Source organism: Corylus avellana, chromosome 6 (genome assembly GCF_965113065.1).
Source record: "Corylus avellana chromosome 6, dhCorAvel1.hap1.2, whole genome shotgun sequence".
In the NCBI taxonomy this organism is placed as follows: Eukaryota; Viridiplantae; Streptophyta; class Magnoliopsida; order Fagales; family Betulaceae; genus Corylus; species Corylus avellana.
In genome coordinates this window covers 27068647-27092033 of record NC_142495.1, presented here as the reverse complement: position 1 = coordinate 27092033, position 23387 = coordinate 27068647, and the positions used below count along the sequence as shown (strand labels likewise).

The 23387-nt window shown below is 33.7% G+C and overlaps 2 protein-coding genes and 1 pseudogene across 4 annotated transcripts; all 3 read right to left on the bottom strand.

Moving 5' to 3' along the window:
* Positions 1-5163: 5163 nt before the first annotated feature.
* On the bottom strand, positions 5164-6470 carry LOC148585108 (uncharacterized; annotated as a pseudogene). Its single transcript, XR_015912678.1, has 2 exons — positions 5742-6470; positions 5164-5578 (listed from the first exon to the last, which is right to left on the bottom strand). The product of XR_015912678.1 is annotated as an uncharacterized LOC148585108 (transcript).
* Positions 6471-11831: 5361 nt separating this feature from the next.
* Positions 11832-18792, bottom strand: LOC148585107 (uncharacterized). 2 transcript variants are annotated; one of them, XM_088517474.1, is made up of 3 exons: positions 18454-18792; positions 12202-13015; positions 11832-12019 (listed from the first exon to the last, which is right to left on the bottom strand). In XM_088517474.1, the coding sequence occupies exons 2-3, from the start codon at positions 12838-12840 to the stop codon at positions 11900-11902; spliced, it is 759 nt and encodes a 252-aa protein (XP_088373600.1). In that variant the 5' UTR covers positions 12841-13015; positions 18454-18792; the 3' UTR covers positions 11832-11899. The 2 variants fall into 2 exon arrangements, with proteins under 2 accessions (XP_088373600.1, XP_088373601.1); XM_088517475.1 differs by having other exon boundaries at positions 12202-12992.
* Positions 18793-20560: 1768 nt separating this feature from the next.
* Positions 20561-21704, bottom strand: LOC148585106 (uncharacterized). Its single transcript, XM_088517476.1, has 2 exons — positions 21013-21704; positions 20561-20856 (listed from the first exon to the last, which is right to left on the bottom strand). Exons 1-2 carry the CDS (start codon positions 21631-21633, stop codon positions 20743-20745), a joined length of 735 nt encoding a protein of 244 aa, XP_088373602.1. The 5' UTR covers positions 21634-21704; the 3' UTR covers positions 20561-20742.
* Positions 21705-23387: the final 1683 nt, after the last annotated feature.

Here is a 23387-nt window from a genome sequence, read left to right as displayed (position 1 = left end):
ATTTGAATTGACATTTCGAGAACCACTTCCTAAGATATATTCTCTATAAAGCAAGTATCTTTACGAAAAATTCATAAAGTTCTTCTTTCAATATTCGCCCAACCCTATTAAGTAGCTTGGTTGTGAGGGATCAAGGATGTCCAAATTGGGGATAATGTTAAATTAATGCTAAATTCTATATCATTATACAATCTCTATTTTATTGGGCTAATGTATCTGCGTAATAGTATAAAAGTACTTGCCCATTACAATTTTCGAATCTACATAACAAAATTAAGCTCCTAGTTAAAAAGAAAAAAAAAAGTAATCCTATAAATTGTGTAGGTCCTACATTAATTTGTAGGATTACAGAAATCTCAATACCATATGCCCAAAAAAAAAAGAAAAAAGTAATCCTATAAATTGTGTAGGTCCTACATTAATTTGTAGGTTTACAGAAGTCTCAATACCATATGCCAAAAAAAAAAAAGGTAATCCTATAAATTGTGTAGCTCCTACATTAATTTGTAGGATTACAGAAGTCTCAATACCATATCTCTAAATATATAATTTTATGTCTCCATAGAAGAGTTCCATCGGCTGAAGATTATAATTCATGAAGCGAAGGTTATTAGTTCGAATTTATCTATCACACTTTCTTTTCCCTTTGTGAACATGTTAAAAAAATAAAATAAAATAAAAACATAATTCTATTCCTATGTAGATGAAATACAATCACCATCTAATATAATATGATTCTCACCATCTATTATACGCTTGAAGTTACCTTGAAGTGACGTCTGTATGATAACTACAAGATTTATTTAAAGTTTTATTTTCTATACTAAAATTATTGGATTTGAATTATCTCAGTTTCAAATAAAATAGAGAAGAGCTAACCGATACCTTGTTTTACAATAATAGAAATTATAGAATGATCATTAAGGTTGTATATTTTTTGAAGAAGACAAGAAGGGTAGCATTCAACGGAAGCACGTGAAATGCTTTTCCCTAGACACAAAGATCGAGGAAGGGCAGCTGGCCTCCACTGGCCTTTTTTCTTGCGTTTTATGTTATTTCCATTTGCGTTTTGCATACCCTTTATGCTATTCGTTTTCCTTCATACATCCATCAAATCTCCCTTATTACAAGTCAAAAATACACATTCATCCAAAAATCCCTTTACATGCCGCGCTACGCAACGCTTTCCATTGGCAGCCCCAAATAGTATAAAAGTTAGGGCTAGCAATTTTGATACGATCTGTGAACTCGACACGAACATGACACAAAAAAATAAGTATTGGGTTTGGTCTTATCGAGTTCAGGTCTTAATCGGATCGACCTGTTTAAGACCCGGTTAATTCGTGTCTGGTGAGTCTACCCGGCGGGTCGACCCGCCAGACACGGTTACTATTCGGGTTTGACAGATACCCGTTAGACCCGGTTACTGTTTGGGTATGGCAGGTACCTGTTAGACCCGGTTACTGTCCGAGTCTAACGGGTACCCACCAGACCCGGTTAAAAAAATAAAATAAAATAAAGTAAAAAAATGAGCATATTTGTAGTGTTTTATAATTCATATCTTTGATTACATGGGATGGATCATGGATCCTTCAAGACTTCAAGTGGACAAGTATTTTGTAATGAATTATGAATTTAATGTTGATATAGTTTTGAGTTTTGTTTTGTTTTGTTTTTTTTTCTTTTTGTTAGCTTTTTTTTATTATCTTTTTCTTTATTGCTATGATGGAAATGTTGACACATTTTACCCCTCAATCTCATTCATATTTTGATTATTTTGAAATAGAAATTTTAGTTTTGTTCCTACTTAGACTTTATGCTTTATGAGGTATCGGTGAGGGCCAAGTGGCTTACTAGTAACCAAGCGTCCAAGCCAACTCCTCGAGTAGGTCCAACTTAATAGATTTTGAGGCCTAAGACAATAAATTTAGATAGGGCTTTTTTTATATTTAAATATTTAATTAAATGATTTTAATTTAAAAACATTCTTCTTGCTTTTTGCCCTTAATTTTTTTTTTCTTTTCAAATGATTTCCAAAATTCTTCTTTGTTATGAGATATTTAGTTTCAACAGATTACAAATATCATATTTTGTGTTGAAATATACATAATTCTTTTTTAGTGGAATGTAATTTGAGCAAAATTAAATTTTTTTATACTAAAAATTATTTTAATAAATGAACTTAGTCAATATGCTTGCTTGTTTTAAGTTTAGGTGAAATCATGAGTTTAGTAATTTCTTTTGGAGTACAATTACAGTCACTTTCCATTTTTTTTTTCTTATCCTTTATTAAAGCCTTTAATATCTTGGAACTCAATTTTTTGCATTGACAGTGTACTGATGTATTATTATTACAATTTTGATTTTTTTTTTTTGATTTTTTTTTTAAAAAAAACAAAAACAAAATTTATAGTTTAGGGTTTTGTCGGGTCGGGTCGGGTCTACCCCGATTAGACCCAGTTATTTTAAACGGGTAAAATGGGTCGTGTCGGGTTACCCGACTATTTTCGTGTCATAATCGTGTCAGACCCGATTACCTGTTTAGCTAAACGGGTCATGTCTGTGTATAGGTTAATCGTGTAACGGGTACCCGCGGGTCGTAATCGGATCGTGTCAGATACCCATTTTGCCACCCCTAATAAAAGTAATCCTAGAAATTGTGTAGGTTCTGCATTAATTTGTCGGATTACAAAAGTCTCAATACCGTACGACTAAATAAATAATTCTATGTTTATTAGGAGTAGTTTAATCGGTTAGAGACTATAACTCATGAAGCAATATTACTAATTCGAATTCATCTTACTTTCTTTTTCTTAGAGTGGACTTGTTAAAAAAAAAATAATTCTATACCCATGTAGATGAAATACAATCATCATCTATTATTATTATACGCTTGAAGTTACCTCAAAGTGACGTACATACAATAACTAGAAGATTTATTTAAAATTTTACTTTTTACACTAAGATTATTGGACCTCAATTTTAAAGGAAATAAAAAAGAGTCGGTCAAATATTTTACAAGAGTAAATGAGCATTTTATTTATTTTTTAAGATGATTCTTCCTCTGTAAATAAAGATAACCCGTCCTCTCCAAAATTATTGTTTCTGCCTGACGACAATGCTCCATGTCATAACTTATGCCTTAAGAAAAAATTAAAAAATATATATATATATATATATATAAAACTTTTGATTTACCGTCGTGAATTTCTTCGACATGGTACAGGTGCTTTACTTTTGTCGGCTATTAGGGTTACTACTTCGTACTATTTGAACCACATCCCGATAAAAGCATTTCTTTTTTTTTTTTCTTATTATTATTTTTTATAAAAGCATTCGAATCATGGCAATCACAAGCTCGATCATCTAGATTCAATGCCAAGTATAAATATACAGGCGGCACTGCGTATTCTATAGGCAGTATCACATGGAAATACATTTGTTTGTGCGTACGTACGACATGCTTCTCGCATTTTAGCTTGACGTGGTAGAAATAAGTGGTTTTCAGATACAATAAAGTAATTGAAATTAAAAAACATTCTGTATGAAATTCTATTGTGGAGAAATCACATGATCATAAATCATTTTCAAATCACAGCCAGAGAGAAGGTGGTCCTTAGCATATTGCCCGCCACAATTTTCAACTACCATTATAATCTCTAAGGAATAGGAATTAATTGATCTCTAACATCTATTTGGGTACATTGGTATCAATTTCAACACATAATTGTAAGAAAATTGTTATGGAACTCATATGTGGGTGAACACTCAAGGACCTATTTATCCCCGTGGTCTCTGCTTCCCTTTCACTATTCGTATAGTCAAATTTGTTTTTTCTCCTTCTAATCCTATTCCTCCGGTATTCAAAAGGTGCCATCCATGGGCAGTTGGGTGAGTGGGTTTGTGCTTGCTGCAAACACTCTAACAGAGCTAATGTGGGACATCATGAAGTGGGATCTAACGAGGATCGTAATCTAAAATCAGTGGTGGCTTTCGATTGTCTTAAATGGGGATTAGTATTATGTTGATGAGTTGAAAGATGATAGGAAAAAATCTAGTGTTTTCAAGTTTATTATGTTTGGTGTTCTACGCTAATGTGTCATATACTTATTTGCGGACACAAATGACTTAATTTGTACAAAGTCTCTATAAAAGTAATTTTCTAATCATAATGTTATATGAAGAAAGTAGTGTGAAGTTCATTTCACAAATAGCAATGGTGGATGCTTAAAAAAAAAAAAAAAAAAAAAAAATTCTAATTTATGTTATTTTAAAATTAATTGTAATATGTAGAAGAAATGGACATATGAAATTATGAAAACTTCAATAATTGGATTAAAAGAAAAAAGCTGCCCATAGTAAAAAGAAGTTGCTATATTAAAAAAAAAATTCCTCTTTTTCCACTTCAATTGTGCACCATTATGAGATATTACCCTTAACGAGGACGTACATAGTGGCTTCCATGGGACCTTGAGGACAATGTTGTAACTTGTGTTGAAAGATTGGGGGATCCATGTAGGAAACACAATATTTTTTATTTATTTTCCGATTATATTTTAAGGTTAAATACTTTTTTGTCCCATGTAGTTTAATAACTTTATTTTTTTCCTCACTTGGTTTTGCTTTGTATCACAATTGGTACCTCGGTTATGGATAAAGACGAAAATGATACATTTGTCTAACTTCCGTTCAAAATTTAAAGAAAATTTACCTCAGCACCCCTAAAAACTCGATACGTGTCCATATACCTAATTAAAAATTAAAAATATATATATTTTAAATTAAAATGATTAAAAACATTAATAAATTAAATTAATAAAAACACAATATTTTTCATTTATTAAAAATATCCTTTCCCTATGTTGTTTTAGGCCAGATTCCAGAACAATCACATTGGTTTCACTTACAACCTGAGCATCCAATTAAGACCTCAAAGAGACTGCTAAAGTTCAAGAAGAGCATAATTGGTCATGTTGTCTTAAATTTGGTGGGTATCAATCAACTGAGTTGAGTACAGGGACTAAGAGAAAAAATTTTGAACTCCTCGATCGGGTGTTACTTATTATTCTGGCCCAAAGAAAATACTTGGAAGTTAAGTACTCCTGGTTGCTTGAGAGATCATCCATACTAGGAATTATCTTCAGCAATACAATTAGTTTATAATTAACAGAAGTTGATAAAGACTAGTGCTGCTTCATAAACAAAATAAAAGGCATGCATATTGCTTCAATCATGGAACAGTAAATGAGAAACATGACTGCAACTAAAAAACACACCAAATGAGCAATCACGCGATTATTATTTTGTAACAACACTAGTCCTACAGAGCTCTTGCACCTAGAAAATTAGAAATAAAGCACTGATTGTCAACAATATTGCCTTAATTGTTATATCTAATCTGATGCTTCCTTCACTTCAACCAATCCATTGATTTACTCATTCTGATATGGAAAGTGAATCACTTTTCAATCAATCTCTTGGCCTTAATCGGCTACTCAGTTTTAATGATCTCTAATGGAAGGAAGACGTCAGTCAAAACAGTTTTTGATTGCAAAGATGCTTGGAGCAATTTCAAGCCCTGCCATCAAACCAGATAAATTAAGAAGCAAAATAGTTCTAATATGTAGTAAATGTTTACCGAGAATAATAAACAAATTAACTGACATCAAAAGAAGCATTCGGCTGTTGAATATATGCACAGAAAGCAGAAGCAGGGGATGAGTCATGAGTGGCCGGCATACCTCATCCATGCCCACATCCACCACTTTCTCCTCAATATCGCTTGGATCATTAAACTTGGTAAGCAAAGGGACAAGAGTGGTGGAGGACAAGGTCGTCACCTCCATATCATCCATCACCATGTATGTAGCCGTCCGTTTCACGTAACCTTCCTCGCTAGAGGATGCCTTGATTTCGCTTGGTGGGTCTGACTCCTACTTTCAGGTCCATCTTATGCTTGCACTCAGGACAAATTGTGCTATTGTAACAAGCCACGGAATTATCACAACCCACGTTGACTTGCGGACACCTATAGAATTGACCGAATGTTGAGGCAACGTTTGGCAATAGGAGAGGGAGTTTAGCACCAGGCAAGAATACAATGGGTTCTAGCAGAAAGCGTTTGCTTTCGTCTGGTTGGAATATGTGATTAACTCTCAGATTTTCAATGCTCTGGTAGAGGCTTGGCAAGCTGCCTACCATGCCGCCTCCCTCTTTCAGAAGACTCGTAACTGCTCCGACCGGCAGAGTGAAAATGGTAAAGAGGAAATCAACAAATTCCTTGTCTGCTTCAGCAAACACCACCCGTCGGCCCTTCTTGTCTATGAAAAGCTTCAGGCTTAGTTTGGTTGTTGCCATGTAATTGTTAGGTTTGTGAACGATGATGAATCTTCGAATGGCAAATAGAACCCCTACACAGAATTTGCTCTGGCAAGTGCCTTCTTATGATACGCTTTCCAATGGCAGCCCCAAATAGTATAAAGTACCTGGCCATTACATTTTCAGATCCAACATTACAAAATTAACCTTCAAGTTAAAAAGAAAATATATATAAAATAAATATATTTCGACAAGGTTACATGTGATAAAGTAAAAAATATATAAAATAACTTTTTAATTAGAGTTTTGAGTGGTTATATGGAAGTTGCTTTTCATGGAAAAGCACAAGCTACTTTTAGTTCACCATCATGAATTTCGTGGGATTACTTTACTTTTGTCGGCCATTAGGCTTCGTCGCACATGTTTCTTGCATTTTAGCTTCAGAAACTTTTTAAAAATTGGTCATTATTATGAATAAAAATATAACTTTTATTTTAAAATAAAAAAACCAAATAAAAGAAGTGCCAAAATAAAAATTATTACTTCAGAAACTTTTTTAATTTTTAATTTTTAATTTTGTTATTTTTTAAATTAAAAAATAAGAAAAAAAGTGGCCCCAAATTGAGACAGTATCATACCTCTTTAAAAAAATAATTATGAGAAAAATTTTATAATGTTCATTTGTACGGTCAAATGAACGGGTAAGTAGGCAAGTGGAGGAAGTTTTCGGATAAATAAGTCTTATAAGAGGCCTTTTATGCTAATTAAATAAGTCTTATAAGTTTGTGCATCTAATAGTGCATATAAAGTCAACATGACACTTCTTTTAAAAAATTTAAATAATATAGAATTTTTTTAGAATGTATTCCAATGTATTTTTTTTTTTTTAACAAAGTAAAGAATTCATTATTGCATTTGATTCTAAATAAATCTACAAGTTTGAAAGAAGATAGAGTTCAATCATTATTTATTTATTTATTTCTATGATAACCTTTGCCCTTAAGGAAAAAGAAGAAGAAAGTAAAAGATAGCTAATTAGCTTTAGTGTCCTTTTCTTCGACCTCGTACATGCAATTGCTTTACTTTGAGCCAAGCCTATACTTTTGTCGGCCATGAGAGTAGGGCTGGCAAAACGAGTAATCGGGTAGACCCGATTAAGACCTATTAAGACCCGCGACCCGATTATCCGAAACACGAACACGACCCGTTTAGCTAAACGGGTTAGCGGGTCTGATACGATTATAACACGAAAAATACCAGGGTAACCCGACACGACCCGCTTAACCCGTTTAGCATAACCGGGTCATATCGGGTAGACACGACACGACCCGACACGACCCAACCCGACCCGTTTAAAAAAAAAACCTTAATCAAAATTGGAAAAAAATAATTTAATAAAGGGATCTCTTAGGCCAAAGAACTAGTCAAATTTATCCTAACCATCCAAGAAGAATAAAATTTTTTTAAAAGAGAATGTTTTAATATATAAATAATGATTTAAAAGATAATGTTTTAATATATAGACCCACATAAAAAAAGTAACGGAAAAACAAGGAAAAGTTGGTGACATGTCAAATTTGGCACGTCATTAATTAATGACGTGTCAACTTTGATACGTTACTAAAAAAATTGGTGACATGTTATGAAGTGACACGTCACCAATTGGTGACGTGTGAAAAACCCAATACTGTAGATACGTCACTAAATCCCAATTTTTTTTTGTATGTGGGTGTTGCATGTCCAGGCCAGCTACAAAACTGTATATATGTAGTGTGTCTGAAAATGAAGAAATAATCTGCGTAAAATTCTATAGTGGAGAAATTAGATGGATCATAAATCCTTCACAAACCATATATGTACAGTCAGATGAAGCATTGAGAAATATTAGACACATAACTTTGGCCCATAATTTTTCTTTTATGTGGTTATTTTTTTGGGGAAACTTCAGTGAAGATCCCCGCACTTCTACCCATTTTGAAATACTCTCCCTAAACTTCAAAATCTCTCAATTTAATTTCCTGAACTTTCAATTGCTCTCAACTTGAACCCTTCCGTCAATTTTAACCGTTAAAAATACAAAAAAAGACAAAAATATCCCTGATTTTTGTTTTTTTTTTTTAAATAAAAAAACGTTTTAGAAGTTGAAATTTTATACAAAAGTCAGGGGTATAAACGTCATGTAATGTTTAAAATTTGACGGAGGGGTCCAAATTGAGAGAAATTAAAAGTTCAATGGACTAAATTGAGAGATTTTGAAGTTTAGGGGCGGTATTTCAAAATAGGTGGAAGTTCAGGGGTCTTCAGTAAAGTTTCCCTCTATTTTAAAAAAAAAAACAAAATAAAAAGTTTTCTTAATTAATAAGGGTTCACCCTTATTATTGGAATATATTGGTACAATTTTCAGAAACCCTTTCGACTTTAATGAATAGGAAATTGAGTCGAACAAATTAAGTTAATTACTTGAAATTGCGGTTTCCAAAACTATTTCCTAAAGTTCTTTATAACTGTGTGTTGTTACCATTTTTTTGTTTTTTGTTTTTTAAGTGTATTGATTTGACATAAAAATAAAACTGTTTTTTAATTTTTATGAATATTTTGTGTTGGAATTTTAAAGAATAAAATTGTTCCTTTGCTTTTAAAAATAAGAGCACTCTCACAATTCAAATTGCAAGCAATATGGGAATTGCAGTTGCATGCACTAAATCTCAAACACTCATTTGAAGGCTTTTTATTTTTACACACTCTTTCTTTTCTTGTAACTTTTCAAAATTATATGAAAATATGATAAATATTTGACGATTTTCAATCAGTCAAAAGTATAAAAATATTTTTCAAACAATTTTCAATGTTGCAAACAAACAACAAAAAGTAGAAATTTTTTTCAAAAAATATTTGAAGTGTCATTGAAAAGTTAAGATACTAATAATCTACTTTTATATATATGAGTCTACTTCAAAGAGGACATGGCCACTTGTTTAGCATATTCCTGATTATTCGTTTCTACTTCTATATATATATATATATATATATAGATATTATTAGAGAGCTCATCTATTTTTCAGTATTTTGATCCTTATAACCCTTTCCTAATTGGATTTTTGGGAAAATCCACATATCCCCATCAAACTGCAACTCAATTAACAATGTCCACCTAAATTACCAAAAATTGTCAATGTTCCCTCAATGACAAAACTACCCTTAGTAAAATTTAGGGGAAAGTCCACATATCCCCCCTCAAACAACCACTAAGGCACCGATTGACAATGTCCCCTCCTAAAGTACCAAAAATTGTTAATGTTCCTCCATTGACGAAATTACCCTTAGTAAAATAAAAACAAAAATCGTAAAACATCTAGAAAAAACCTGCAACTAACCAAAAAGAAAATCCAAGCCATGGCCAATTTTTTTTTTTTTTTTTAAAAAAAATCCTTTTATAAGAAAAAAAATAAAAAATATCCTTTTTTTTTTTTAATAAAAACCTGAAAATTTTCGTTTTTTTTTTATAAAATTTTTGTTTTATAATTTTTTGTTTAAAAAAAATTTCGTTTAAAAAAACGAAACATTTTGGTTTAAAAAAAAAAAAAAAATTTGTTTTTTAAAACAAAATTAAAAAAAAAATCTTTTTTTTTTTAAAATAAAAATTTCTGTTTAAAATTTTTTTGTTTTTTTAAATTAAAATTTTCGTTTTTTTTAAAAAAAAAAAAAAAAAAATCAAATGTTTTTTGAATTTATAGGGGTATTTTTGTCTTATTGAGAAATCTATAGGGACATTTTTATCTTATTGCTAGTTTTGGGGACATTGACAATGTTTTGGTAGTTTTGGAGGATATTGTTACAATTGAAAGTTTGGGACGGACCTTGTCAATTAGTGGTTGTTTGAAGGAGGGGTATGTGAACTTTACCTTAAAAAAAAAAATTTAAAACTAAAACTTCTAGAAAAAAACTAAAAAAAAAAAAAATCCAAAGGATGGCAAATTTTAAATTTTTTTTTAAAAAAATTCTTTTTATAAGAAAAAAATTAAAATATTTCGATTTTTTTTTTTGTTATAAAAATTGAAATTTTTTGTTTTGTTTTATAACTAAAAGTCTAAAATTGTCGTTTTTTAAAACAAAATAAAAAATAAAATAAAATTCCCCTTTAAAAAATAAATTTTTTTATTAAAAAAAGATATTTCTTTTTAAATTAAAATTTTTTTGTATTTTTTTTTAGAAAAAAAAAATTTAAAATTTATATTGGTATTTTTGTCTTATTGAGAAATATATAGGGGCATTTTTATCTTTTTGCTAACCTTGAAGGGACATTGACAATGCTTTGGTAGTTTAGAAGAGACATTGTCAATTCATTGATAGTTTGAGAGGGGTATATAGACTTTACCCTTTATTTATTTTTTTTAAAAAATACTTCTCACACCATTATTCTGTATACTTCATCTGTACTCATCTTGCCATCACAAACGTAATCCTTGATGATTTCTTGATCCAAACCTTTGATGACAGAGCATGCTGTTGGCCGTAGTAGTAGTAGTAGTATAACTGCACATTATTAACGGCGGACACACGACGGCTCCTTATTTTTAGCATCAAAATGTCTAATGGCCCAACGGTCTCATAGTTGGGTAGGGCCTAAAATTTCCTGCTATCTTTTGTTTGTTTTTTCTTCTTACAGCGAAAACGGCTTTGTTATTTATCGATTTCACGTCCAGCCGGGATTACAAGGCGCAAAAAAAAAAAAAAAAAAAAAGAGTTGAGAAAAATCATGCATCCAGAGCAAACATAGTAATTCAAGTGATGTAACACAAGTTTGGTAATTGGTCAGGTTTGTCTCAGCCCAATCAAATTTTCTTAAGTTACACCTCAAACGCCTCCCTTGAGAGTTGAGAACAGTGAAGCCTTTAAATTTGTTAAAGAAAAAATATTCTAGATCTTTCTTGTTTTATTTTGGCCAGTCAAAAAAAATATATTTTTTAATATAATTCGGGCCTCAAGGTAAATTCCTAATCCCTTCCTTGCTTGAGAGGCTTCAGCAATATTAGTTCATAATTAGCTGTAGTTAATATACTTAATTAGTAATTTGATAAAGAATAATGCTGCTTCATAAACAAAATAAAAAGGCATATTGGCAGGTACCAGATTTGACTAATATTGCATTTTTCTTCATAAAAAATGCCATTTTTTAATGAAAAATTACCATTTTGATGAAGAAAAATGTAATATTTGTTTTTTAAAAAAATAATAACTAAAAAAAGGACCAAAATAAAAATTATTGCTTCAATACTTTTTTATTTTTTACTTTATTTTTTTAAGAAAGAAAAAAAAGGGCAAAAGTTGGTCTCTTATCATTTTCCTTGTATGCATGCATGAACACTACTAGTCCATCAGAGCTAGCTCTTGCCCCTAGAAATAAAGCACACTGATTTTCAACATTGCCATAATTGCTATGATCACTTCATTTACCCATTCTGACATGGAAATTGGAAAGTGAATCATATTTCAACAAGTAATTATTTAAAAAAAAAAAACCATCAAGCTTAAAAGTAAAAATTAAAAAGATGCTAGACAGCATATTACATAATTCATCAGCCTACAAATATGAGTGATCAATTTCAGAGATCTCTGGCTCAATTTTACCGATCTTGGGTGGAAGGAAGATATCAGTGAATACAGTCTTCGATTCTAAAGAGGCTTGAAGCAATTTAACACCCTACCATCAAAGAAGATAAATTAAGAAGCAAAATAATTATAATAAGTAATAATACCCTTAATTTAACGACTTTGTTGTTCAATGTTTACCAGAAATAATAAACAAACTGATATGAAAAGAAGCATTTAATTGGAAGTTGTAATGCACAAAAAGCAAGGGGAATTGAAGAGTGGCATATATACCTCATCCATGCCCAGCTCGACCACTTTCTCCTCAATAACCCTTATATCGTTGATATTAAATTGGGTCAGCAGAGTGACAATTGAGGTGGTAGACATGGGCTTCACGTCAAGGTCATCCATCACCATGTATGTAACCTTTTCTACCACGTAACCTTCCTCACTAGTGGAGAATGTCTCTATTGCGCCTGGGGGCGGGTCTGTGACGGTGAATGTTGCGAACGCGTTCTTTTTCTTTCCGCACCCCAAACAATCTGTGTTATTGCCATCAGTTAGGTCACGCAAACAACCAACGTATGTGTTCGAACTTGAACACTTATACAATTGACGGAATGTGGAGCCAACGTTGGGCAATAGGAGAGGGACTTTAGCACCCGGCATGAATACTTTGGGTTCTAGCAAAAACCGTTTGTCTTTGTTTGGATGGATGTAAGTATCACTCATATTTTCAATGCTCCGGTAGAGGCTTGGCAAGCAGCCTACCATGCCGCCTCCCTCTTTCAGAAGCCTCGTCACAGCTCCAACCGGCAAAGTCAAAATGGTAAAGAGGAAATCAACAAATTCTTTGTCTGCTTCAGCAAAGAGCACCCGTCGGCCCTTCTTGTCTATGAAAAGCTTCACGCTTAGTTTGGACGTTGCCATGTTAGGTAGCCAGGTTGGTGAATGAACAATGAATCTTCCAATGGATTGATCAGTATGCCAAAGAACCCTCTACTGGCTTGGCTTTATAGTCTTTTGGCTTACACCCATTTCGCTCTGCCAAGTGCCATGCGCCTTATGCTCTACGCTTTCCACTGCCAGCCCAAAGGAGTATAAACTATAAAAGTACCCATTACAATTTTCAGATCTACATAACAGAATTAAGTTCTACGTGAAAAAAAAGAAAATAAAAAAGGATTCCTATAAATTGTGTAGGTCCAATGACATGATTGACATTAATTTGTAGGATTACGAAAGTCTTAATACGATACGACTAACTACATAATTTTATGCTCATGCATGTACATTAAATACGATCACCATCTATTAATATTATACGCTTCAAGCCTGGTACAATAATTAAAATATTTATTGAAAGTTGTACTTTCTACACTAAATTATTGGTTCTGTCTGGTGAAAAAGTTACATGTCATAACTTGTTGTTACTGTGCACAATAATTGATGAACAATATAGAATTGAAAAGAGTGAGATTAAGAAACAGTCGAAAACAAAGATTTAATGTGGTTTGATAATTTGCCTAGGTCTACAGAGATACAGTTGTATTTTACTCTTAATGATTCAGAATTACATTATACATATATATAGAAAAAAAAAAAAACTCTAAATCTTACTTGTACGGACGCATTAAAAAAATTTCTAAACCCTAAACCCTACTTGTACCGGCTCCGTAAATGTCTTCCGTCTACTTGACTTTCATTTAGTATTAATATGAGCTATCTATCAATTCTAACGTAACTTATGCCCTAAGAAAAAAAAAACGAAGAATAAAATATATATATACAATAACTTTTGATTTGAGTTTTGAGTGGTTTATATGGAATTGGCTTTTCATGGAAAAGCAAGAGCTAACTGTCGTCAATTTCTTCGACTTAATTGGTACAATCGCTTTACTTTTGTCGGCCATTAGTGTTACTAACCACATCCCAATAAAAAGCTTTTTTTTTTTTGCCCTTTTGTTTTTTATTTATATTTTTATCTTAAGTAAATAAAAGCATTTCAAATCATACTAATCACAAGTTCATCTTTATCTTTAGTGCGCTGCCCACAGTAAAAAGAAGTTATAGGACGTACATAGTGGCCTCCATGGCGGCTTTGAGGACAATGTTGTGTTGAAACTTGAAAGGTTGAGAATGCTAGAAAACACAATATCTCATTTATTTGCTGATTATGTTTAATTTATTCCCTAATTTTATTTCAATTACTGTCTTTATTTCCCTTATTTCTTTGATTTTGTTGAATCTACATTTATTTCTATTTTTAATATAATAGTAATTATTTTCTGTTTAAGATTGTAGATGTCGTACAACCAATTTATACGGAAAAAAAAAAAATGCTCAAGGCATTTGGAGGCTTGGATGATTCCCTCGAAGGGATCTATTTATCTTTTATTTTATTATTTTCATTCAACAAAAACCACATGTTCTATCATAATGATCAGGATTTCGAAGTTTGACTAGTTTCTTACCCATGAAAATTATTTTCTGACTTGTTTCTTACACATGTGGCAACCCTTTTTTGGATGAACTTCCCTATGTTGTTTTAGGCCAGAATAATCACATTGGTTTCACTTACAACCTGAGCAACCAATTAAGACTCCTCAAAGAGACTGCTAAAGTTCAAGAAGAGCATATATAATTGGTCATGCTGTTTTAAATTTGGTGAGTGTCAATCAAGTGAGTTGGGCAGGGGACTAAGAGAAAAAAGTTTGAACTCCTCGATCGGGTGTTACTTATTATTCTGGCCCAAAGAAAATACTTGGAAGTTAAGTACTCCTGCTTGCTTGAAAGATCATCCATACTAGGAATTATCTTCAGCAATATAATTAGTTTATAATTAACACAAGTTGATTAAAAGGCATATTAACAAAATAAAAGGCGTATTGCTTCAATCATGGAACAGAAAATGAGAAACATGACTGCAACTAAAAAACTCACCAAATTAGCAATCACGTGATTACTATTTTGTGTAGATCGAACACTAGTCCTACAGAGCTCTTGCACCTAGAAATAAAGCACACTGATTTTTCAACAATATCGCCTCAATTGCTATATCCAATCTGATGATTCGTTGGTCTGAAATTTTTAAAAATAGAAAGAAAAAACAAAAAAGAATCAGCAAAAGACAAGAAAGTAATATTCTAAAAAAAGAAAGAAAGTAATATTCTAAACAATTATGCTCGTATGTTTGGAATCGTGGGATCCAACCTTTGAGAATTTCGCGTGACAGTACTGTTAAAGTTTTTTTTTTTTTTTGAGAAATAATAGGTACTCTTCATTCAAAAAAGAGGAAGAAATACAGAGAGCCTTGGCTCTATAAAGAGAGGACATTACCCTCTAATTGAACAATATTTAAGATACAAATCGGGATCTCCTCAATCCAAATACTATCCATAATACTCTTGGACGCCTCCTTCGCCAGTCCATGTGCTGCTTTATTTTCTTCGCGCTTGACATGGCGGATCTTCCATTGTCGAAGGGTTCTTAGCACTGTCTTTATGTCCTCCACGATATGCCCATACCTTAGCCAATTTGGATCTCTTTCTCCGATTGCCTTCACCACAGAAAGTGAATCCCCTTCAAGAATGACATCATAGAATCCAAGGTCCCTGCATAGATCGACTGCATGCAAAGCGGCCAAAGCTTCTCCCGTAGCCGGATCATAGATAGCCATGAAAGATTTACTTTGAGCCGCTAGAACTCGACCCGCTGCATCTCGAATAATCACGCCGATCCCCATACATTTCCTTTCAGATGAGATTGCAATGTCCCAATTGACTTTGTAGAGCCCAAACGGAGGGGCCTGCCATTTCACGCCCGTATCTCCTCTCCCTACCTCGACCTGGTTCAGCTCCTTTACGTTTGCTTGTGTGAACTGTAAGAGGCCTTCCCTAGCTGTAGTAGCTATAACACTTGGGTGAATAAAATCACCCCCATGCACAACTATGTTCCGTCTCCTCCAGATTCCCCGAAGAGTTTGGGCCAATAGATTTAGATCTTCCCCCGACAACTGCATCATCATCTCCTCAAAAAAATCCTTGAAATCACTAACGCTCCTGGTACATTTTTGGAGCTTACGGCTACTGGTGCCCCACACATCTTGGGCGGAAGGACATGCCCAAAGTATATGATGGGCCGTTTCTTTTTCACTGCAGCAGAAGATACAGCAATCCTCATCAATAATCCCTCTTTTTCTGAGATTTTCCTTCGTAGGGAGAATGTTTTTACAGGCCCTCCATAAAAATACTTTGGAAGAGTTTGGTACATTTAATCCCCAGATAGTTTTCCATATTGCTACACTTCTGCCTTGACTTGAGCTCTCCCCTTTTCCCCTCTCTTGACGTTCCTTCTCTAGGTGGTAAGCACTTTTGACAGAAAACTCTCCCGATTTTGTTGGATGCCATATCATTTTGTCCGGCTGATGGTATTTGCTAAGTGGAATATTGCAAATTAAATATGCCTCCTCAGGAACAAAAATTGTCCTCACCAAAGTATCATTCCATCTAACCGGATTCTCTTCAATGAGTTCCACCACCTTTGCTTCCTTTGACAACAGCGTGCAATGGGATTGAATGGAGAAGGTGGATGGTCTTGGGAGCCATCTGTCTCCCCAGATTGAAACTGATCGCCCGTCGCCAATCCTCCAAAAACACCCTTCTTTGAATAAGTCCCTGCCTGCTAATATACTACGCCAAGCGTAGGAAGGCTTATTCCCCACCTTTGCCGACATAAAAGTACCCCGATAAAAGTACTTGGCAGAGATAATCTTCCCCGCCAAACTCTGCGGGTTCTGCATTAGTCTCCAGCTTTGTTTTGCTAACATTGCTTTATTAAAACAAACAATATCTCTGAACCCCATCCCTCCTTGTTCTTTAGCAAGGCTCATTTTTTCCCAGCTTAGCCAATGAATTTTCTTTTCTTTCTCAGTGTGTCCCCACCAGAATTGTTGCATGAGCCTATTTAAATCCTTGCACAGCTCTTTGGGGAGCAAAAATATGCTCATGCTGTACGTAGGTATTGCCTGCACCACTGCTTTCAGTAAAACCTCCCTCCCAGCTTGTGAAAGGAAATTGACTTTCCAGTCTGATAATTTTCTTTTCACCTTATCCTTCAAAAACAAAAACTCCCTTGTTCGAGATTTCCCCACGAGAGCGGGTAGTCCCAAATAAGAGTCATAGCGTTGTGATGCTGGAATATTTATCAGAGACAGGATACTTTCTCGTACATCCTGGGTCGTATTTCTGCTGAAAAACACTGCCGTTTTGTCCTTGTTCAGACGTTGCCCCGAGGCTCTCTCATAGATATCCAATAAATTTGCTAACTGTCTCCAGTCCTGCGTTGTAGCCTTACAAAAAAGGAGACTATCGTCAGCAAAAAATAAATGATTTATCTTCATACCTCGAGGAGATGTTGGGACCCCCCCCAATAAACCAGTGCTCTCGGCATGCTGGAAATGTGTGCTTAGGACCTCCGCACAAAGGATGAATAGGTAAGGAGAGAGTGGGTCACCCTGGCGAATTCCTCTGGATGGTGAGAACTTGCCCACTGGAACTCCGTTTAGCAAAATGGAGTAAGATACGGTCGTAACACATTGCATCACCATATAAAGTTAATTAGTGCATTTAATAATACATATAAAGTTAATATGACACTTTTTTTTTTTTAAAAAAAAAATTTATATGTAAGTAAATAATATGAAATCATGTGTATCATTAGATGAATTGACTTTAAATCATGACTACAAAAATATCTATTTCATTTAAAATTAAGAGAATCATTGTTCGTATTATATGCACGAAGTCGTGCTTACTGTAACATTGAAACATGCATAATAAACGCCAGATAATATAACTTTTTTTTTAGAATTGATTCCAATGTAGTTTTTTTTAACAAAGTAGTGAATTTCATTATCGATCGTTAGTGTTGGATCATTATTATTATTATTTTTGTATGATAACCTTTGCCTAAGTAGAAAAAGAAAAAGAAAAGAAAGTAAAAGATAGCTAATTAGTGTCCTTTCACCTTTATGACTTTTTTCGACCTTTTGAGCCAAGCTTAGTGTTTTTTTATTTTTGTTTTGTAAAATTGTTTTGATTTGACATAAAAATAAAATTGTTTTTGTATTTTTAAAAATATTTTGTGTTTGAATTTTTAAGAATAAAAGTTGTCTCACAATTGTTTGTTAAATTGTAGGCAATATGGGCATATTTTTTAAAATGAAAAAAGGCATATTTTTTGCCCTCTATTCAAATGCTGACACCTCACTTAATACACTTTAAGAAAATAAAACTAAAACAGCGGATAACAACTAAAAAGAAAAAGAAGCAGGGGTATAGGCCGGAGAGAGAGAAATTACCGGTGGAGGAGAACCATTTTCCGTCGGAACCAGAAAAACCCACCAACCGACACAATTCAAGAATTCACAAAGAAACTATATCAAGAATTATCGCAAATCAAGAATCCCATAATGATTTTTTTTTTTTTTTAACTGTTAAAATAATAGAAATAAAAGAAAAAGAAAAGGTTTTGATGACCCACCTGGATGCCGTAGCCTCCGACGAAATGGCCATCGAAGAACCCACTGCCCAGTGATTGTAAATTTGTGATATTTTTCAGACGATGAGCAACAACAATTCCGATGAACAGAGATTTGCGACCAGCAATTTGGATCAAGGTTTTGTTACTACGCTGGAAAGAAGGAAGTTGGATCTAGCGTGGATTTCGTCCAGACCTAGCGTGGGTCAGGCCATGACCCACGCTGGGTCGCGGCCGTGACCCGCGTGGGTCAGCTGACGATGAGACCCAGCCGTGGGTCGGCAGTGACCCAGTGACTCACGTGGGTCTGGTGACCCACGGCGGGTCTCAAGCCGGGACCCAGCTGTGGGTCTGCTCTCACCGTAGACCCAACAGTGAGATTTTCTCTCTCCTTTCGATCTAGTGTTTACGTTGTAGATAATTTTTGTGCAATTTTTTGCTTTAGGCCAACGTGGCTTTCTTCCATTGGAGGGCATAAACTCTCCGTCCGCATAGAAGTTATGCTCTTGTTACAATTGCTTTACTTTTGTCGGTCATTAGGGTTACTACTTCAGACTATTGAACCACATCCCGATAAAAGCTTTTTATTTTTTTCTTAAAGCATTTGAATCATGGCAATTCCACTTCACGCCTGTATTTTTAGTTTTTAGTTATTTTTTATTTTTGTTTTGTATTTGAGCTATTCATATCTTAGATTTAGTCTATATGAAGTAGATTTGTTCCTTAAATATAATTATACATGGGTTAGTGAAAGTTTAAAGTTATTTTTATGACTTTGTAACTTTTATAGCTTTTGATAATTTTTCAGAATTGTATGTTCTATATTGTAAGAGTTTTATGCTCATGAAATTTAATCAATAGAAGTTTCATATCTTTTAAAAAATAAGAAAGAAAAATCCCACTTCACGGTGTCCCACATTTGGCTCTATTATCTGCAAAGATGGTATATTCAATGACAAGTATAAATATACAGGCTTCACTACGTATTCTGTAGGCAGTATCACATGGAAATACATTAATTTGTTTATGCGTACGAATGATATGTTTCTCTCATTTTAGCTTGACATGGTAGAAATAAGTGATTTTCAGCTACAAAAGTAATTGAAAGTAAAAAACAATCTCTATGAAATTCTATGGTGAAGAAATTAGATGATCATAAATCCTTTTCAAATCACAGTCAGAGAGAAGGTACGGTGGTCCTTAGCATATTGCCACAATTTTCAACTACCATTATAATCTGTAAAAGGAATAGGAATTAACTGATCTCTAACATCTATTTGGGTAAATTGGTTGCAATTTCAACACATAATTGTAAGAAAATTGTTATGGAACTCGTATGTGGGTGAACATTTAGAGACCTATTCATCCCTGCGGTCTCCTCGTCGATCTCACAATTCATATTGTGAAATTTGTCTTTTCTCCTTCTAATCCTCAATTCCTCCGGTACTCAAAAGGAGCCATCCATGAGCATTGGGGTGAGTGGGTTTGTGCTTGCTGCAAGCACTCTAATAGAGCCAATGTGGGACTGTCACCGTGAAGTGGGCGAGGTGAAGTGGGATCTGGCGAGGATTGTGAGTAATCTAAAACCAATATTGGTGGCATTCGATTGTCTTAAATGGGGATTAGTTTTATGTTGATGAGTTGAAGATGATACGGAAAAAGACAAATTATATATGCATTGTCTTATGTTCATGGGCGGTGGGAGAGTGGAATCTGGCGAGGATAATAGTTTTATGTCGATGAGTTGATGAGTTGAAGATGATTAGTCTTAAATGGGGATTAGTTTTTTGTAAGAATCAAATTTTCTTAAGTTGCACCTCAAACGCCTCGCTTGAGAATAGTGATGGATCCACAAAAGAAAAAAACGTTGTTAAAATTGTTTGTTTAGCCTTTAAATTTGTTAAAGAAGAAATATTTCAGATATTTTTTATTTTATTTTTTGGCCAGTCAAAATATATTTTTTTAAATATAATTCGGGCCTCAAGCTAAATTCCTTATCCCTTCCTTGCTTGAGAGGTCATCCATACTAAGAATTATCTTCAGCAATATTAGTTCATAATTAGCTGAAATTTACTCAATTAGTAATTTGATAAAGAATAATGCTGCTTCATAAACAAAATAAAAGGCATATATATTGCCAGGTACCAGATTTGACTAATATGGAACAGAAAATGAGAAACATGATTGCAACTAAAAAGAAGACCAGATCAACAATCAAGGTGATTAGTATTTTGTATGAACACTAGTCCTACAGATCGAGGTCTTGCACCAAGAAACAAAGCACACTGATTTTCAAGAATATTGCTCATTCTTAATTGATTCCTCAGTTTGAGTGATCTCTAGTGGAAGGAAGACATCAGTTAAAACAGTTTTTGATTGCATAGAAGCTTGGAGCAATTTCACACCCTGCCATCAAATCAAATAAATTAAGCAAAATAGTTATAATATGCAATAATAGCCTATTTTTAATGGCTTTGCTTACCAAAAACAATAAACAAACCGACAGCAAAAGAAGTATATATTAGATAGTTGTAATGAACGAAAAGCAGGGTAAGTATATACCTCATCCATGCCCACATCGACCACTTTCTCCTCCATATCCCTTATATCGTTGACATTAAGCAGAGTGACAAGAGTGCTGGAGGAAGATGGCTTTACCTCCATATCATCCATCACCATGTACGTTACCATCGGTTTCACGTAACCTTCTTCACTAGAGGCTGCCCTGATTGCTCTTGGTGGGTCTATGAATGTTACCACCTGGTCCATCCTCCAGGCGCAACGAGGACAACTTGTGCTATTGTCATCGGTCACGTAATTGGTACAGATGTTGTTATAATCTGGGTACGAACACCTATACAATTGACGGAAAGTTGACCCAAGGTTTGGCAATAGGAGAGGGACTTTAGCACCAGGCGTGACTAATTTGGGTTCTAGCAGAAAGGGTTTGTCTTTGTCAGGTTGGATGTAATCAACATTGATATTTTCAATGCTCTGGTAGAGGCTTTGCCAGCTGCCGACCATGCCGCCTCCGGCCTCTTTCAGAAGCCTAGTCACAACTCCGACCGGCAGAGTGAAAATGCTAAAGAGAAAATCAACAAATTCCTTGTCTGCTTCAGCAAACAGCACCCGTTGCCTCTTCTTGTCTATGAAAAGCTTGAGGCTTACTTTGGTCGTTGCCATGCTAGGCAGGTGAATGAAAGATGAATCTTCGAATTTGGATTGATCATGAGTATGGCAATTGGCAATGAACCCTCTATTGCCTTGGCTTTATAGTCTTTCGCCACACAATTCGCTCTGGCAAGTGCCATGCACCTTTTGCCACGCTTTCCATTGGCAGCCCCAAATAGTATAAAGTACCCGGGCATTACAATTTTCAGATCTACATAACAAAATTAAGCTCTTAATTAAAATAATAATAATAATAATAATCCTATAAAGTGTGTACGTACAATAACTATAAAAGATTCAATCTTACTTTTCTTTATTATCGTGTATCAAATTTATGAGTTTGAAACAAAATGATCAGGTTCAATTATTAGATGATGAGATATAATAACTTATTCTCTTAAAAAAAAAAAAAAAAAAAAGAGAGTAAATTTTGAGTGAGAATACCAAGTAGCTCTTCAAAAAAGAAAAAAAAGAAAAAAAAGAGTACGGAATGATTATTTTATTAAAAAAAATGAATAATCTTTTATAAAAAATAAAGGTGGAATAAAATAGCATCGATGTTAAAAGTATACATAAATATAATACACTAACACTTGAAAGTTGAACTAGTCAATCATGAGCAATGAGAATACTTATTTTATTTGGCATTTTTAAATTTTTAATAAAAATTATTTATTAAATCATTCTGCTTATCAAAGTAAAATAAGACTACTTAGCAGCTAAGCTTTAGGATGAAATTGTTAGATATCGAGAAAAGGAAAAGTTAAAGGCAACATAAACATATATAAAAAGAAAGAGAGGGGGGAAATGACAAGGTCACATGCGATAAAGAAAAAAATATATATATAAAATAACTTTTGAATTAGAGTTTTGAGTGGTTATATGGAAGTTGCTTTTCATGGAAAAGCACGAGCTACTAGTAGTTCACCGTCATGAATTTCTTCGAACTGGTGCAATTGCTTTACTTTTGTAGGCCATGGGGTTCGTACGACTTGTTTCTTGCATTTTAGCTCGACATTGTACAAACAAGTGATTCCCAGCAACATAAGTAATTGAAAAGAACCAGTCAATATAAAACTTTACGGTGGAGAAATTACAGTAGGAAAAGGTATTTCATAGCATATTGGCACAACTTTCAATAATATTTTCTTTGGACCAATTAGGAGTAGAGAATTAGGATCTTTAACAAGTATTTGTATTGATTGCTAACAATTCAGATGAATAATTGTGAAATGAGACAAATAGATAAAGTCTTTAAATAGATAAGTCCTATAGAAAGCTTCTCATAATTGCTGAGTCTAAATTATTTGTAATTTGATCAAGTAATTACTAGAAATCAAAATCCATGAAACATGGGAAATAGAGTCGATGAGCATAATTTATTTCGAATTAACATTTCGAGAACTATTTCTAAGATTCTCTATGAAGTAATTAGTCTCTTTACGAAAATTTCAGAAAGTTCTTTTCTCATTAATATTCCCCCAAGCCTATCAAGTAGCTTGGTTGCCAAGAAACCAAAAGAAAAGTCGTGACCAGCTAGCAGACACTAGACACGGATCAGGATCCCCAGCAATGGCTGGGGAATTGCTGATGGGTTTTTTTTGTTAATCTGGACCGTTGAATGAAATCCAACGGTCTAAATATCGCCATGTGTCCCATTTAAAAAATATAATATATATTTTAAAAAATAAATAAAAAATAAAAAATTAATTTAATAATATGGGGTGGCTGGCCACCCCATTTTCTCCCATAGGAGGTGGCCGGCC

Coding starts and splice junctions, on each gene's coding strand:
- LOC148585107 (XM_088517474.1), bottom strand. CDS start 12,840: ATGGCAACGTCCAAACTAAGCGTGAAGCTTTTCATAGACAAGAAGGGC. Junction 12,020..12,201: donor TCGAGCTGGGCATGGATGAG/GTATATATGCCA, acceptor CTTTGATGGTAG/GGTGTTAAATTGCTTCAAGC.
- LOC148585106 (XM_088517476.1), bottom strand. CDS start 21,633: ATGGCAACGACCAAAGTAAGCCTCAAGCTTTTCATAGACAAGAAGAGG. Junction 20,857..21,012: donor TCGATGTGGGCATGGATGAG/GTATATACTTAC, acceptor ATTTGATGGCAG/GGTGTGAAATTGCTCCAAGC.